The sequence below is a fragment of the Microchirus variegatus genome, assembly GCF_963457635.1.
Source record: "Microchirus variegatus genome assembly, chromosome: 16".
Taxonomy (NCBI): Eukaryota; Metazoa; Chordata; class Actinopteri; order Pleuronectiformes; family Soleidae; genus Microchirus; species Microchirus variegatus.
In genome coordinates this window covers 18,942,003-18,959,781 of record NC_139817.1, presented here as the reverse complement: position 1 = coordinate 18,959,781, position 17,779 = coordinate 18,942,003, and the positions used below count along the sequence as shown (strand labels likewise).

Sequence of the window (17,779 nt, the reverse complement as noted above, 5' to 3'; positions counted from 1 at the left end):
TATTTCAGGTTTATATTTGTATTTTATCCTGCTTTGTTCTGCCGAAATGCATTCTGGGATATATGGCTTTCCCAAGTACGCTCAAGTCACCACCCGATGCATACTTGGTAAAATGGGCGGAGCGAGAACACTTCCGGGTATGAGAACCGTACTCGATGCTCGCGTTCTTGAGAATTGGAACAGAACTTGGACTGAGGCTGATGACGTTTTCACAAGTACGGGGGTACGCAAGTACGGACAAGTATGCCCAAGTATGGATATTGAGAAACGGCCTAAGCCTTGTTTTCTTATCGATCGATTCACTCGGCGTGCAAAAGTTACAAATCCTTTTGCACCACTTATACCACCTAGCGAGGAGAAAAAGTATCTGAAACTTGTAGAAGAAGATTCGAGCACTTGTATCGATTGACTTGTAGTTGTGTACCTGTAACAAGGATTTGTGTACCTGGTACACAAGTGTGTGAATGTGGTTTGCACCAACTGCACCGCAACTATTGCAGCAAAAGTGTCGAGTGCATGACTGCTGGAATTTGTGATACACAGGATAGAATTTGTGTACCTGTAACAAGGATTTGTGTTAACAAGGTATAACATTTTTTTACAACTTCAACTTTACGGTTACACATTTGTGACTTTAGTGTGCGCATGTTACATGTGTTTGTGACTTTTGCACCAAATATACCTTCATAATGGTGGTCTCTGTAGAGGAGAACCTCTCCTGCTATAAATAAAAATGACTCGTTCTGTGGAACTCTTGTTTGAATGTACCAGATATAAAATACAGTCACTCTGTTGTTCATACAATTCAGTGAGGCAACCTTTTTAAAGTCAGCTCCTGGCACCAAAAAAGTTTGTCGGAGCCACAGCCATTGCTTCCATTGAATTTAGGGGGTGCTGGTGACTCAATTCTCAATTCAGGGTCTGGATTCGTCACCTGGATGTCGTCGTAATCTTTCACTGCGTCATGAGCGTGTCCCACTTGACACAAGAATTGACGGCTCCTCATGCGTTTGCCCATTTTATACATCGGTGTAGGCTATCCCACAAGTAAAGAGCAACAGAGAATTAAAAAAAAAAAACTTTATTGCAACAGCACGAGAACCTCAACCTGCTTGGTGGAGCCTGAATAATTATAAATAATAATAAACTAAACACAAATGGAGAAAAAAAAAAAGAAATATAATTATGATATCATTTTGAAGCTTTTGTATCATTTAATATGGACAGGGACTTCATTTCAGCTCATTCTTCATACTATTTAGACAGGGTTTAGTTCTGAAGAATTTTCAACATATAAGGGAAATTGTTGTACTCTGAGATGCATCACATGCATCATCTCTAGTTCCTCCTTTGACTATGTTAAAAAATGAAATATATTTTCTATTTGTTTTATTTTTTTGTGTTTATCAGATTTTTGGGATGTTTTGGATAACACCTTAAATCAGACTTCAAGGGCAGGAGAACTGATTCAGGACTTTGAACTGTAGAGGGCAGCGATTAACACCTCAGAACAGACAGACTCTACCTCTAAGTTGTGTGGGCGAGACTCTCATTTCACACACACGACTTCCATCTCCTCATGAGTGAGAGGGAATCCTCATTTGGGAAGATTGAGACACAGCTTCATCGGTAGAGCGAGTTGTGTTTCAACTGGGAGGTTGGGGGTTTGATTCCTGGCTCCGTGTGAAGCAGCTTTGAGTGGTCATCAAGACGAGAACAATGCTATAGAAATGCAGATCATTTACATTCTCAATCAAACGGGGAAGCAGTACAATTTGTGTCAATGTTTGATATAATGTTTTGAAAAGAAGTTTTTTTATGTTGACTGATGCGTGTTAGCAAACTACAATCAGTTTGATGAAAACACATCATTTTCATGATTCAGGCTCTACAGAGTCAGCAACATACAGTATATCAGGTTTCAGATCCTGGTCAGAGTGAGCAGCTTGAGCTCTGCTCGTACAGTGAAGGACGAACCTCCGACAAAGCAGCAAAACGTCACAGATTCAGTTCATGTTGCTTAAGCAGTGGCTGCGTCTCAGAACTGCACTGTGTCTGATGAACTGCTGCCCTATGGAAGGTGAACCTTCAGCTTCCCAGCCCTTCTTCAGCATCTCATGCACTTTCTGTGGCGACACATGGCGATGGGGATTGTGCTAATGAAGATCACAGTGGCATCTAGTTAATATTGTAACAGTAATTGAACACCAGTGTTAGTAATGGACAATGAAAACGTGTTAAAAATTTTTTAAGCACATTGGACCTCAGTGGAAGGGACTGTCATCACAATAAAATGAAGAGGTCTATTCAGACATGCACCTCTTCATTTTAATGTGATGTCAGTCTCTTCTACTAAAGTCCAAAGATATACTGTATATAGGATAAATCTAGATATCTAGCATCAATATCTAGATACACGATGGACAAACGTATCGCTACGCCTGACCGTTCCATTGAAGTGAAAGTACTGCTTTGAAAAGGTGACTATAATGTTATTCTTAATAACATATAAAACATCTGATTTCCGAATAGACTTTTTGTTTATGCTGTTTTCTCACCTTTTCATGACTCTGGTTTGCCTTGCAGCTTCTGATGGTTTTCAAAGGTGAGTCTGTCCATCACCGCATGCTCCTCCTCATCGACTGTTGCCATGGAGCGCTCGCGGTTGATGTGGTTCACATCAATCTCCCTCTCCCCTTTCAGCACTGCACTCCACCAAACCTCCAAGTCCTTGTTTAGTGACAGCTGGAAGCCGAAGCACAGTTGTGTGTATTGAATAAAAAAGTTATTGGTTTTGCGCCTGGACGGTGAGTTGACTCACGTTCACACATCGTCCAGGTTCCAGGCTCCACAGAGAGTTCTCTGTGTTGATCTTGTGTGTGAATTCTCCCTTCATCAGTATTTCTTCCGTGGCTCCATCCCTCATGCTCACTTGAACGCTGCTGGTCTGCAGACTGACGCTGACCTGAGGACAGCCAAAGTGACAGCAAAACAGATTTATGGCCCTGATGTCACACACAATATACGTAAGCATTTGGCATCACGTGAGATTTAAAGGTGAAGTAAGTAGTTTATAGTGCCATCTAGAGGAGAGGCTGAAATTTACAACAAAGACCTGCTGCTCTGCTCACCCCCTCCCTTCCCTGAGCGCTACGGTATCCGCAGCTGGTCAAATGTCGTCCTCGTCGTCTTTCTCCGTGTCAGCAGATGAGGTTCGTGAGGCGAGGGAGAGGGCGAGCTACCGCGACTGTAGCAGACGAAGCGGAGAGAGAGGAGGCGGGACTTCCGCTACAAGTAAAGAGACGCTTGATTTGTTCTCTCGCGTTTGTCCTTACAGGCTCCGGTAGAAACATGGCGTCTCACTGCTAACAGTGGCAATGCAACCACGGCCCGCGACCGTGTTATTTTACATGACTTTTTGAAACACTACGAAAATGAAACAAAAACTATTATACATCGACTAGACAATGCAGGAGCACATAATATGTATAAAAAAGTGGATTTTGGGTTATCCCATAAATACTACATAGTGTCCCTTTAAAACTGCCGTGTGAAATTGTTTACACAAGGGCAGAATTTGAAATGCTGTCAAACATATAATTAATATAAACATATTCAGATAAAATTCTGTAATGTTACACACCAAATCTGCCATGAGAAGAAAAATAAATGATTGCATATTACTATCATGTTATAACGTCAAAAGTATATCGTTCTAACGATAAACTATTGTGTTATAAAGTGAAAAGGTGAAAGATGGATGGACTTCATAGTTTCTACCAGTGAAATGTACAAAAGGTTCTCCAAATGTTGGGCATACATTTTGGTTAAATCACAGCAAGTGCGAATGATTTGTTATGAATTTGATACTAGATGTTTGCTTTTGTGCTACCATCAGGACTAACTAACAAAAGGGTCTATGTCGCACCAGTGAACAGAGAACGGTGTTCCTGGTATGTTGTGTGGTTGAATAAGTGTGATTACCTGAAAGCCTTTAACCACTGTCTTGGGCACAAACACGTGGACCTCCACATCAGTGTAGTCCTGGGACCAGCTGTAGTTTTCTCTCACTGCCCCGTTGTAACTGTCTGGGTCCGACTGAAATCTCTCCTGACTCCTGAAACAACAGCATATACACAGAAAGTTTACCTCACAACATATTTATCTTCTTCCTGCGTGTTTTGCCTTAAATTGACAAAACAGGTTCATGTTAATGAATGTGTTGAAACAGTGAGATTCACAGTAATATAGGTTAGTTGGCAGGTCCACTCGGTAGCACTGCAAGACCAGTTGTTATACGTTGGTTTAAACAGACAGTAGACAAAAAAAATGCTGTGTCAAGCCAGGAGATAAGACTTTTGATGTTAAAGGACCATTTCATGCCCAAACCAGCAAGATTGTGCAAACTTGTGCATATCAATTTAAAATTCCAGAGACAGGAAGCCTGGAGAAACAGTAATGGAACATTAGCGCTGCTAAGGAAATTAGCACAAGACTGCAACTATGGAGACAAGTTATCAGAGCTGATACATAACGGACTGGTTCGTGGGACTGGAGATTATCACAAATTAGGCCCTTCACTTCTATCACAATCATTAGACAAATTAATGGGGAAAAGGTGAACAGAAAGAGTCTTTAATGACAAAAAATTTGATAATAAACCATAACGTTCAGTGGGACTTCACAATCCTATTGGTCAGATATCAAAAATGCAGCCAAGCAAATTGAGCACTCCCTGAACAACTGCCTGACTGTGTTCATTCACAGCTGCTGCTGTTCCTGCACCATGCAGCCCCAAATCCCCTGGATGCAGTCTGTAGGGGTATTCATATATGAAAAGAAATGTATACAAAATAAAATCTAATGTCTTGGCACAGCCGAAGGGGAAGAGCTCTCTCTCTCTGTGTATATGTGTGTGTATGCGTGAGAATGAAAATCAACATCATGTTCTATTGAAGAACAGTTGAGTAGTGATTGAGACCATTACCTTCACGGGAAGATGTTTGCTGATGTTTAAAATCAAGTCAGTACGTTTAAATGCATGTTTAAAGATTAATTTTAGTTGGACTAAGAAAATAATTTGGTCTGTTAGTCTGTCAGAAAACAGGATAGTCTTAGTCGGACTAAACATACCTTGATAATGCGAATTATAGTCCGATTACTCCTGCGTGTATACGCCAATGCATCTAAGACACAAGGGACCAACCTATAACCGACTGTGCTACCGTGCAGATGTATAAACTGCAGTCCTGTTGCCGGAAAATAACAAACAACACAATGGCGTCAACTAGAGTTAAAGCTATGGACAAGACCCATGTTTGGACTGATGAAGAGACGAGATATACAGCAGGTACGAAACATACAGAACCACATCACGATCCATCTCACCGTCCATCTTGCCATGTTTGTTTGTCTGTGATGTAAAGGTCAACAGGGAACCGATTAAATAGGCACTAGCTTATAGAGAGATACAGCACCACCTACAGTTTGAGCCAGACATACACGGCCAATAAATGGATTTTCTCCTCAGCAAGTATGTATACTCGGACTTGGCAAGTTGTCTGATTGCCTGTCTCGGACTATGGCCTGAGAAGTACATCCATTCGAACTGATGTCACCCTAACCCAGTGCCTTAGTTCTTTGTATTTTTAAGTGTTTTTATAAGCTGCATGTGAGCCTCAGCAATCACAGTGCATCTCAGTCAACATGGAAGCTACTCAGAGCTCTATTACCATTAGGATATTGCATTAAATATCATATGTAGATTTGTTAATGCTTAATTAATATTGTTTTCTCATTAGATTGTGACATTGTTAGCATGTCTGAAAGTACAGTGTTTTGATTGATGGACATGGACAGCAGGGTGTCACTCACTCCTCTGCTGAGTCAGTGCTGGCCGCAGCTGCCTGGTCTCCCTGAGCTGATGGCCCTGGAACTTCACTGCCGCCACTGCTGTCAGCATCAGGCTGAGGGCTGACGGTCGCTTCTGTGGCTGCAGGGACTGAGACATCCCCAGCATCCAGGGGGGAGTTGTTGTTCTCCATCTCGGCTCCCTCTATGCTCAGCTCCCCTCTCTCCTCTGTCTTCTGGTGATGCTCAGAGACGACCTCCAGCTCCTGAACTGCTGCAGGAACAGACCTACTCTCTGCTCTCTTTTGTATCTGGACCAACTGTCTCTCTCTGTCCTGCTCTGCCAGCTTTTCAAACAGCTTAAATGACTGTGGACGAAATGGAAGATAAGGATTAGCATTAACACAGATCAAGTACATGCCATTTACTTTTTTATTAGCAATGAGTGTATATTGGTGTACTTTTTTCTAATTTACCATCAAAGTATAGTTGCTCAACTTACTCTACATGAACACTACTGTCTTTGTACTGTTGACAATGCATACATAATAAAGTTAAAGTGTCACCAAACTCCTAAAGTAAACCAGTGTGTATGGGTATAGTAATGTTATTTGTTTACAAATCTTCACTTAAGTGTATTGTATTGAAATCATTATGTTGGTGAATCTACAGCCTCTCTGATGGTGCAATCAGCAGCTACTGCATTCACATTTTTCTATTCGCTTAGTCCATGCTAGTGACACTAGTGTCACTCATCGTCCCAGACTCCTCCCCGTTTTAATAAACAAACATAATATATTGGTCTGTTAAAGGTTGAGTTCCTTAAAGAAGATGTTCTTCTTCTTCCCAAATAATTTAATTTTTTGGGGCTTCATCATTTGGTGGTGCTTCGGAGCTTTATTCGAACTGTGATTAAGAACTTTGGAGCATTTGGCAAAATGGGGACCTATTTTTTTTTTCAACACATTTTCAACACAATGGCAAATGGCACACATTTCACCTTAATGTATGACATTTGGCAGGTCAATAGTTAGATATTTAAGCTAAATGTAATTAATTAATAACAAATTAATCTTGATGTGTCATTGTAGGTTGATGCTGACAAACACCTTGAGCACCATCTTTTCCACTACACCAGGAGGGAAGCCCATCTTGTCTTTGGGACTCGACAGGAGGCGATAAAAGTCAGTTTTGCGATACAAAAACCCGAAGTAGATCTGAAGGAAGTCCCGGATGTTTCCAATACGCTGCAGGATTCCCAGCAGAGCAGAGTCATACATCTCTGTCATCTCCCGCTGTGACTCCATGGGGGCTTTTCACGTTTTAATCCAGCACGAAAACAAAATATTATTTTATATAAGCACTTAAAGAAACACAAACAAAACAAAGTGATTTGACAGACAGCAAAATAAAAATGATACTAGAAGGATACCCAGGCAAAATGGACTTCAAAGGATGAAAGACATTTAGTTCACTACATCTGTATCATAGCAACCATTTCTATTAAAGAGATTATTTAGATGTATTATCTTGGAATTTCTGGTTTCTATAGGTTTCAATCACTTTTTCTTGTCGGAAGATACATTTTGTGATTTGGGCTGTTTTTTTTAAAAGCACAATATTAACGTCTTTATGCAAACTTAAACATGTCCAGTTTGAAAATTCTGCAAAAGCCAACTGACAACAAAAAAAAGACCAACATCAAAGGGTAAAAGGAAAAAATGGAAAAATAAACAATTAGCTTTATCCAAACTGGACTTCCAGTTCACTTTGTGTTTACTTTTAGCAAGTGGAGAGGGGTCAGATTGAAGAATGTATGAGCTTAGATGTCAGATGTCATTTGAAACTGTGTACATATTTTCAGGGCTGACAAAACCACTGGATTTGAAGTATAATTTTTGTTGGGATATGTATAGGGGAGCATTTCAAGGCTACCAGTGAAGTTGTATGACAAGAGAGCGACTCCATTCTACACGTCTACCACTCATGTCGCCTGCTGAATTAGACAGATTGTGATGTTTGAACAGCAATGACCAATGATTGCACAAATGCCCACAGACACAAGACAATGACAAATCATATTGAACTGAATTGACACTGCATTTGCACAAGTGTCTCGATAAATATACTGTGCATAATTGCAGCATGTGTGCAGACTGTTCAATTTGTTAAAAAAAAAGAATAAAATAAAATGCTAAGAATAATTAAAATGCTTATTAGTTTTTTGCTGTCTATAAAGCAATACAATAAATTTAGGATGATTCAGTATTAGTTAGGTTGCCCTGTGGTGACTAGTATTTAGCTGTGATTCCTCTGACAGAAATTGAAGGCAGAACATTCATTCGCTAAGTTCATCAAAACACCAGAAATTGGGTCACTCAGTAGCAAAAAAAAAGTAATGTAATGGCTTTCTCTTCTGACAGTTCAGTAGCTTCACTTCAAGATACACACACACATATATATATATATAAAGCTAAATATTACTAAATTATGAGACATATCACTGAGAAATATATGCCTGTAGTCTCCCAATCAAGCTGCACATTTGACACTTGAAGAAAGACAGCCAAAACAGTAAGTGGAATAACAATAAGGAATTTCCAGGGTTAGATGTTTTAAAAGGCTTTAAAATAAAGGCACAGGGGCAATGCACACAGCTCAGTCAGCTATTTATGCATTAATCTCCTAAGACCACACAGTTCATAGATTGAAGTCATCCTTTCTATAACTTAGCAGTTAAAAGAAAGAAAGTGGCAGACACATTCAGATCACAACATCCTACATGAACCACAATGTTTTCTATCTCCGCTTACATGTGTCTGTGCTGTTCTGCACATGACCAAGAACGTCATGTCAGGTCATTGTAGTAAACAGGAAAGTCATTTGTATTAGAGTTAAGAAAAGAAAAGAAAAACAGATTGATCTGAGTTAAATAGATTGTAACCTGGCAGCAGCACATTGCATTGTCTTTCATATGCCTGATTTATAACGAATGTGGCATTGTTTTTTTTTTTAATCTATTGCTGATTAGGCCAAATCCTCTCAAGGACAGCAACAACTGATTTGCTCTGGTTGCCATTTGTCACTGCAAACTGTGGTAAAATACAGCATGTGCCATGCTGTATTTTACCACAGTTTGCATTTAAGGGGGATTACATAGTGGTTACTTGGAAGACTGTGTAATCAAATGTGACTCACTTTGCTGTAAAGTGTGAAAACAGAATGAGATGTTGTCTCTTCTAGTGTCATGTATTGTACTGTATGTATGAGTGCACTCGTTTATAAATTCAGGTGCTGAATTTTGCCTCACCTGCACCAGGAGCTGTAATACTGCTTTCAGTTCGGTCTGTTCTGCTGGAGCCATTGTCCCAGTTCAGAGATCACTGCCACAACCCCTGGATTTTCCAGGGCACTTTTAGTTTGATATTTATTCTGTTTGGTCCTTTGGATATTCTGTTTTTCCTTACCCTGGCTGTATGGGTTATTTGTTATTTGTTATTTTTTAAATGTTTCCTTGTGTGTACATTGTCCAGTTTTGGGTGTGTCAGGGGCAGCTGGTGTTCAGGGAGGGCTGGGGAATGGAGGGAGTAAAAGGGGTCTCTTACAGGCCAAGTGATGGGTGCCTAACTGCTAAGCTGCACACTAAAGCTGCTGAAGACACTAATGAGCTGGTAACTAATACATGGCCTGGATCCACTGGACTGCACTGTGAATACAACGCAATGCTACAATGCTAGAAATAAGGGTTCCAAAAGGGTTCTTCTACGAGGGCTGAGGTTCTACCTGGAACCATTTGCTTCTGAAAAACACTTTCTCGAAGAAAGTGTTTTTCAAGAGTTCTTGGTAACACTAATGGTTCCTGTAAGAACCATTTTGATCCAGAGAACCCTTTAAAACCACTTTCCTGAATAAAGGGTTTTAAAAGGGTTCTTGGTGGAACCCTCCATAAGGGTTTCAGGCGGAACCTTTACCATATATCGGGCTATGACTAAGCCCTAACCTGCCCATTGTCTCTCACACAGGGAAACTCCTGAATATTAATGTGCTGAGGGTTTGTTCCAGAACCTAAGCTGTGCTATTCTGGCTTGTATCTTTTGATTGCTGACACAAATGTAATACCAGTAATATTTTTACAGAAGTGCAGCTACCCTGACTCTACATAACTGGAAACTGAGTGCCATACTCACTACAAATGAATTTCTATTTTTTGCTTGTTTTTTAATAACCCTTTTAGAATGTCCACATTTTTCTTTTCATATAGAACTACTTTCCTTTATTCCTTTATGTTTGTCTCTATACAGTGTCTTGTCTCGTCAGTATGTGCTGGTGTTAATCCAGCTCATGTTTTGCTGATGTCTCTGCGCTCTCATGGCTGATTACACCCTGTGAGTCCAGCACTGGGAGTGCTGTTGGCTTCACACTCATTACTAGCCAAGCAAAGTCAGTGTGAAGCATGCCTGCCTCTAAGCACAGGGCAACAGTAACACAGTGAGGAGCTTTTTCATCAAACAGTAGCATGCCACAAAAATAGGATTAATTACTTCACTTTTTTCTACCCATCACCTGATATTCCTCTACAGGTCAGGTTCAGCAGTTGAACCATGGAGCTGGGAAAAGTTCATGTGAATCTAAAGACACTGCTGCTGACGACCATGATGTTCAAATGGGGTGAGTAACTACTACCGGGGTCTAAATCATGTGTGGTCACTCGCTTGAATCATCTAACCTATTGCTTTAATACAGCAGTTGTTCGATTGTTTACTGGATAGACTGGAGGAGCAGGGACGATTCTCATACTAACATAGTGTACGAGTGAACAGGAGCAGGTCTTAGGATCGAGGAATGTCATCAGTGCTCATGAAGACGCTACTCCATCAATACTGAGTGTTTTTGGAGGGTGCTTGTTTGAATTGAATTGAATTGAATGACTTTATTCCTCCCCCGGGGGGGGAAACACACATTTACAACAGCTCAATTAAGGCGACAAGAGGTGCAGAAATGTGCAAGGGCATAATAAGTAAGAAGAAAGACAACGTAAAGATAAGAGTAAAAATAGGGTAAAAAATAAAATACAATATGGTAAACAAATCACACTCTAAATATAAGTAAGACTCTAATAAAATAAAATACAATAAGGTAAAAATATGCTCTAATACAAGTAAAAAGAAGTAAAATGTAAGATAGAGTAAGAAATAGAATAAAATAAAATACAATATGCTCTAATATAAGTAAAAAGAAGTAAAATGTAAGATAAGAGTAAAAAATAGAATAAAAATAAAATACAATATGGTAAAAAAAAACAAAAAAAAAAAAACATGAAAGCATTGAAACATGACTGGGTCCAAATCAGCTGCAGTGTCTCTTAGTCATTCATACTCAAACAGAGGAGAAAGAAGCTTATGTTCATTTATATTCATCTGTGTATAAATTGAGATACATCATGGGGTCAAGAAGTCTTTCTTCAGTTGAAAGTGACAAAACATGAAGTGAGTTCAGGTTGGACAAGGATTCTGCATTTACTCTTTTCAGAGAGAACAAGATTTTCATTGTATGAGAAACATGACAGAGTAAAGGGTGGGGTCATTGAGTGGAAACATCTGGTAGAATTAGATATAACTTTTTGTCATTTAATGTTGACTTACAAAGTGATTCGGGACTTCAGCACTTAAACTCTCGGTGTACAGTCTGTCAGCTCCACTGGCTTAGCCACCTGCATAAATTCAAATTCACTGATGCTAGCCTACAAAGTGCTCCATGGGTCTGCTCCCACCTACTTAAATGCTCTCCTAAAGGTTATCCTATGTTACCCCTCGACGACTCTGTTCATCCAAGGATTGTTGTCTGGCGGTGACAACACCCTGCACAATCCAGAAAATCCAGACTCTTTTTGTGTGTTGTTCCACGCTGGTGGAATGACCCATCGAGGCGTCCCTGTCTCAAGACGCTCTTGAAGACCCAGCTCTCTCCTCTGTACTCTCACCATCTGTCGTTCCACTGTTCCTTTCTAGTGGAGTTCTTTCCAAGACTACTTCTGTGAAGTTTATTCCTCTTTTGTAAGTCACTTTGGATAAAAAATGTCTGCTAAATGCGTAAATGTTTAATGTTAGCTCAGAGTCTAATATAACACCAATGTTTCAACGTTGTTGGGCAGGGCTTCATTGCTTTCAGTTTATCATCACATTTCCATGTTGAGCATCAGGACCAATAATTGAAAGCTTCAGTTGTTTTGCACCATCCAGTCAAATGTCTAAAACACAATTAAAACAGGCATAAGCTGACATCAGTTGTGTATACAAATCCATTGTATACACACAAAATGTGTCACATCCTTCCAAACAAATGCCATTGATCACAGAATTTGACAAAGATAAAAACAACAAAACTGGTGGAGCCCTTGGACTTTTTCATAGTATTGTTCAGTTTATAGTCAAAGGGAAATTCTATAGGTTTTCACTCAGTTGGGCTGTCAGACATGACATGGTGGAAATGGCTACTTTTGTAATCCTATGGGGCAACTGTGACACTCTATTTTATGTAAACTAAAACCATCACTGTCACTCAACTCTCGCACAAGTCTTGCTCTCAGTTCTCATGAGGCTTAAGAATTGCTGCAGGGAGACGATAGCTGAACTGATCTACTTCTAAAAGCTTTTAAGTAGATCATCTTCTTTCAGCTGTTTGAAATGTTTGAATCAGATGATTAATATGCCTATTGATATTGGTAATGATATGACCCCCCCCCCCCCCCCCCCCCCCCGACCAGACTAGAGGTTCATTGACACCCAGGTCATTTGAGTGTGAGTCCCCTGACCTAGAGTATTCCTATTTATGTGATCTCTGATAAATGTGTTATGACAGTTTGAGAAAGGGAAGCTGGTGAAATGTAAGGTCACTGTGACACAAGTTGACTTTGTGACATGAACATTTATACTTCAACTGCGTGTAGAAGTACTCGGGGATGAGCCAGACTGCCTCAGAGCCACAGTCACCTCAAAGTAGGTGAGAGACTAGACACATGATGGAGTCTGAAGATTGGAGCTGTAGTCTGTGCAGGTGTCCTGGCACCAGGAGATTAGAGGAGCAAAGGGATTGGCTTGAAGATTCAGAGGGATTACAAGAGAGAATAAATGTTGAGGTCAGGGAGGCCACCAAACCTGCTCAGTTGAAAGAGGGGGAGGGAAAGTAAGTTGCAGAGTCGATTTGGGAAATAGGTAAAGAGAAGATGGTAAAGCTGTGATTCATGGTGGCCCGTTAAAACACAACATTAATTACATTAACTTACACAACATTAACTAAAACCAAACATTAACTGAAACACAACAAAATTAACATAACACACAACAACATTAACTGCATTGGCAAAGGTAGGTGCATGTGTTATATATGCTGTTTTGTTTTAGTTAATGTTGTGGTTTCCTATTTGTGTTGGTGATTTTCACTTCAGGGCCACCGTAACAATTAGTACAAAACAAGAACTATATAAACAATGAGGACAGACCACTAACTCGAAATAGGTTATTATTTTTATGTTAGATAAAGGAACCACTAATAAAACAGAGGGTTTTTTTAATGTTGACTTTGGCAATGTTTTCTGTTTGTTTGTTTGTAAAGGGACATATAACATCCAGTAAAGTTTAACTTTATTAGTTATTATTCAGATTGTTTTTGTTTTTCAATATTGGGGTGACAGCTGCAGTTTTGAAGAGTGAGGGAACAACTCCAGTGGTGAGTGAAGAATGGATGATGGTAGAAATGAAGGGGGTTGACCAGAGCTGTGGGGAGGTTGGAGGGCTTGGATTTATGGAGTTCTGAGATTTCAGCAGCAGTGGGGAACTGGAGAGAGGCTGACTGTATGGGAGAGGAGTGGTGTGTGTGACCTTATGCTCAGGTGGTTTTGAGGTACGTTAGCAGCCAATATCAACAACATATTTAACAATATCACACCTCATGATGCACCTGCTGCACTGACACCAACACAGAAAGTGCTGTGCGTATGTTTAGCTTCTATCACAGGAACAGGAATGCAGAGTTTGTCTTTTTAATTGCAATCACAATGTGTTTTATATGCCTGACATTAATATACACTAACCTAGTTTAAAGATATTTAGAGTGAAGACAAAAGTGAACAACAGTCACTTTTGTTGCATGCAGCACTGGTTACATACACATTTTTTATTGTCAACAAGCACGCACAGCGTCACCTCCACACCCAATTAACATGTTTATCCTCATCTGTTTCTCGGATAAAGAAGACTTGAACCTAATCTTGAAACCCTTGACAGCCACCTGGTTCTCTTCTCGTGCACAGATGGCAAACACTCTCGAACGTGCCACTGTAATCTGTACGCTTCAAACACAGTTAGTGTCCACACTTTGGACTGATGGGGACGAGAAACCTCACACTCAAATAGATATGACAAAAAACACCAGGCACAGCTGACTCATGGTGGTAGGCTTAAAGGTACAGTGCAGGATTTGTTTGTTGATTTTTTTACATCAATAAATTCAATTCAATTCAATAAAATTTTATTTGTATAGCGCCAAATTACAGCATACATTATCTCAAGGCTCTGTACATAAAACTTTTACAATCATAGAGAGACGGGAAACCCACATAATGAGCAACACTATCACTGGAGAGGGGAAACAACTCCAGTTATATATAATATCCAGTTTATCAAACATTAATTAAAACATCTGGCTTTTTTGAGAAGGAGTTTAATAACTTCTACGATTGATGCACATATCCAGTTAATAAGGATATATTGATTTGATTTAATATAGAGCTGTTAGTTTAAGGGAAAACATCTTTAAACAGTTTAGTGGGGATGGGATCTAACTGACAGGTCGATTGATTCTCAAAGTGCGGCCGCGGGGCCAATGGCGGCCCGCAGAAACATTTCTGGCGGCCCACAGTGAATTACAGTTGATAGTTTTAATCCAGGAGCTAGTTAAATGTTTATTGGACATTACTGGATACAGACCAATAAGTGTAAACAAAAATACTGGGTATCTACCTGGTTTCTATGTAGTGAATTTTTGTGTATTATTGGGTTATATGCTGGTAATAAGCAGGTAGCTACAGCCCCCAATTACTAGCTATTTACCCAGTAAATATATGGTAACAGAAATGTGTCACTTGGTATTAACCTGTAATTAGAAGGTAAGAACAATGGCCAAAATACTGGGTAATTACCCAGTAAATTACAAAGCGTTATTATATTAATGTTTAAATTACATTATATTAACGCTTATATTACTTAACGCTAAACTGTAGAACTGCAATCCGGTTATTAAAATTATTACAAATGGGATTTCTTTCTGGTTTTTTTTCTTCTTTTTTTCCTTTGGCAGCCCTCAGTCCAATGTTGGGTTCCTAAATTGGCCATCAGGTATCAAAACTTTGAGAACCCCTGGTTTAGATGATGAAACTAATGATGTTAACTCAGGGAGATCTATAGGGGAGGAACGGTCTAACTGTGCACCTGGAGCTTCTAAAGCTCTTGCACTGTGCAGTGTTCAGTAGAGCTGTGGCTCTGTCAGCCTGGCTACAGTGCTGAAAAGAAACATGTGATTATTCTTATTGTCCTCATTCAAAGAAGAATAGGCAGCTCCATACTCTCTCTCGGAGTTTGGGAGTTAAAATAAAACAAAACATAAACCAACCAAGTAAATGAAGGACAAAGAGAAAAAAATGTATGTGCTAAATTATTTTGCATAAAATGATAATAGATTGTCTATATAATAACAAAATCAAAAAATAAACACAAGATAGATCGTATTTATCAAGTATACTGGTGCTTTATAAAACCTATGGCTTAACCTAACCCTTTAACACCGAGCGTATCTTTGCATACTTTGCATTACCAGAATTATGTAACGTTTGTGCATCGGATTTTCTTTCTGAAAACTGAGAAGTTGAAAGTCAAAGTCAACATGTGGTTCTTACTGTAATGTCACTCCTAGTTTAAATTTTTTGGGCCTCTTTTTGGACATTGAGACCAAAGCTCACACACTTTTTACACTGATCAAATTGAATTTTAATTCAAAAATACACTGATGCCATTCCCTTTGAATAGTCAAATACAGTCTTCATGTGTGAAATTGTAAAGCTGTTTTTATTGTAGAGCTGAGGACACACATCATCGTTTTCAAAAAAGTTTCTGTTTATATTAATCCACATAAATAAGCTGTCGAGAGCCATCATAACTACGGCAAGCCTGTGGGCGGCAGGGTAGGAAGAAGGAGAAAGCCATGCAAGCCAATCAGAATCCTCATCGACAACAACAACGACTGACCTCTCACATGATTGACAGCAGCGATGATCACGACATCCTAAAATGCTCACACCACTCCCCCGGGGACAATAACCTCATTCTTAAAGTTCTCCCACCTGACAGCAGTCCACCCAGGTCGGACACAAAACCGGCGATTGCTGACGGTGAGGCGGTCTGGCTCATGACAGAAGAAGTTCTGAAATTGCTGACCGAGCCTAATACGTCTGCCCCTCTACTTAATATAGGAGCTGTATTTGCAAATGCACATAAAAATGATCATAACCAAATGTAAAAAGGTCGCATTTTTGAGAGTAGATTGCCCAAAAAATGCAGGGGAAAGTCTCAATTTTTTTTAAAAATACCTTTGCTAGTCTTAACGTAGGCCAAGTTTTGTGCAACGGGCCTCCGGGGTGTGTTTATAGGTCACATCAGAATCAGAAATCGGAATCAGAATCAGAAAAAGCTTTTATTGCCAAGTACGATTTAACACATACAAGGAATTTGTTCTGGTGTCATTGGTGCATGACAAACAACAATCTCTAAATATAAACTATTAACACTTAAAATGTATAACCATATAAATACAAGAACACAGATTTGTAAGTAAAAGTAAAAGAGCTGTACAGCTGTGCAGTGATAGTAGATAGTAGTACATATTCAGGCTTTAAAAAATTGTCTTTTTTGTCTTCTCTTCTTCAATCCGATTTTGATTACTTTTTCCTTAGGTGTGTTTATATGATTGATGAAAATTATTTTTTTTCATCAGAAAAAGGATATAAGACGCTCTATGTTGCACATTCCTATAGGCTATGTATATACTGTATGTTTAAACATAGTAATGGAAAAAAAAACTGCCAAAATGATCTGTGAAGCCTCTGCAGCTGCACCTGTGACTATTATGCACTACCCTGAAGTATATCCCTGTGGCAGACATGTTGCCCAGAAAATCACTTTAAACTGACTTAACCGACCTGAGCGAAGGCATTGATGTTCAGGTACACAAGCTCATGAGAAACTCACCTGTGAGTAAGAAAGAGATGTCCAGTATTGTAACTGTAGAGACGAGATCACAGAGATTAAGGGGACAGAAAAGAGAAAACCAAGAGCTTGAGCAGGGGAGTAAAACTGGCGGCCCATGGGCCACATGCAGCCCCCTCCACATAATATCATTTTATAATGAAAACATGGCCCACGACCCCCTCTTCTTCTTAAAAAATATTTTGTGTAGCTGGAGACGACGCAGAGGCTCTCCGACGGTTTCACTTTGAAATTCTGTCAAATATCATCATGAATATCTTATATAATTGATCCTGATTTTTCAGAGGTAAAGTTAAAAAGTGACCTTTGAAGTTATAAGGTTATAAGGGAGATTTTTAATTGCAAAGTTAACGATCCATTAACCAAGATTCCATTTGCTTAAAAGGTCAAATAATTTGCTGCATTAGAATTTTTTAAAAACAATTTTGTTACATGTGACACTTTATTTAATATTGTGTTAGATTGGTGCAATGATTTAAAAAGGGGGATGTAGTATTGTGATGTTATCACTACCTGGCAACCTACCAGAACGTGATGCTAAACGTGATGACTAGCTTATTGGTTTATTGGTTGAATAAGAAAGTCTCTGTGAATAGTTTCTGGACCATATCAGC

The 17,779-nt window shown here is 39.4% G+C and overlaps 2 protein-coding genes across 2 annotated transcripts in view; one reads left to right on the top strand and one right to left on the bottom strand.

Annotated features, from left to right (window-relative positions):
* Window positions 1-2,006: 2,006 nt before the first annotated feature.
* Window positions 2,007-7,157, bottom strand: LOC310937974 (nudC domain-containing protein 3-like; the record flags this gene model as incomplete). Its single annotated transcript, XM_083902364.1, is given in 7 exon segments — window positions 2,007-2,126; window positions 2,559-2,571; window positions 2,573-2,745; window positions 2,822-2,965; window positions 3,985-4,117; window positions 5,875-6,218; window positions 6,960-7,157. Coding segments are annotated over 7 exon segments (1,125 nt in total).
* A 3,294-nt stretch (window positions 7,158-10,451) lies between these two features.
* The window catches only part of crb2a (crumbs cell polarity complex component 2a), a gene marked incomplete at both ends in the record, with an annotated part of 34,538 nt that continues 27,210 nt past the window's right edge, over window positions 10,452-17,779 (top strand). The window contains one exon of the mRNA XM_083902176.1: window positions 10,452-10,518. Coding sequence (XP_083758302.1) covers window positions 10,452-10,518 — 67 coding nt within the window. The remainder of the gene's footprint in view (window positions 10,519-17,779) is intronic.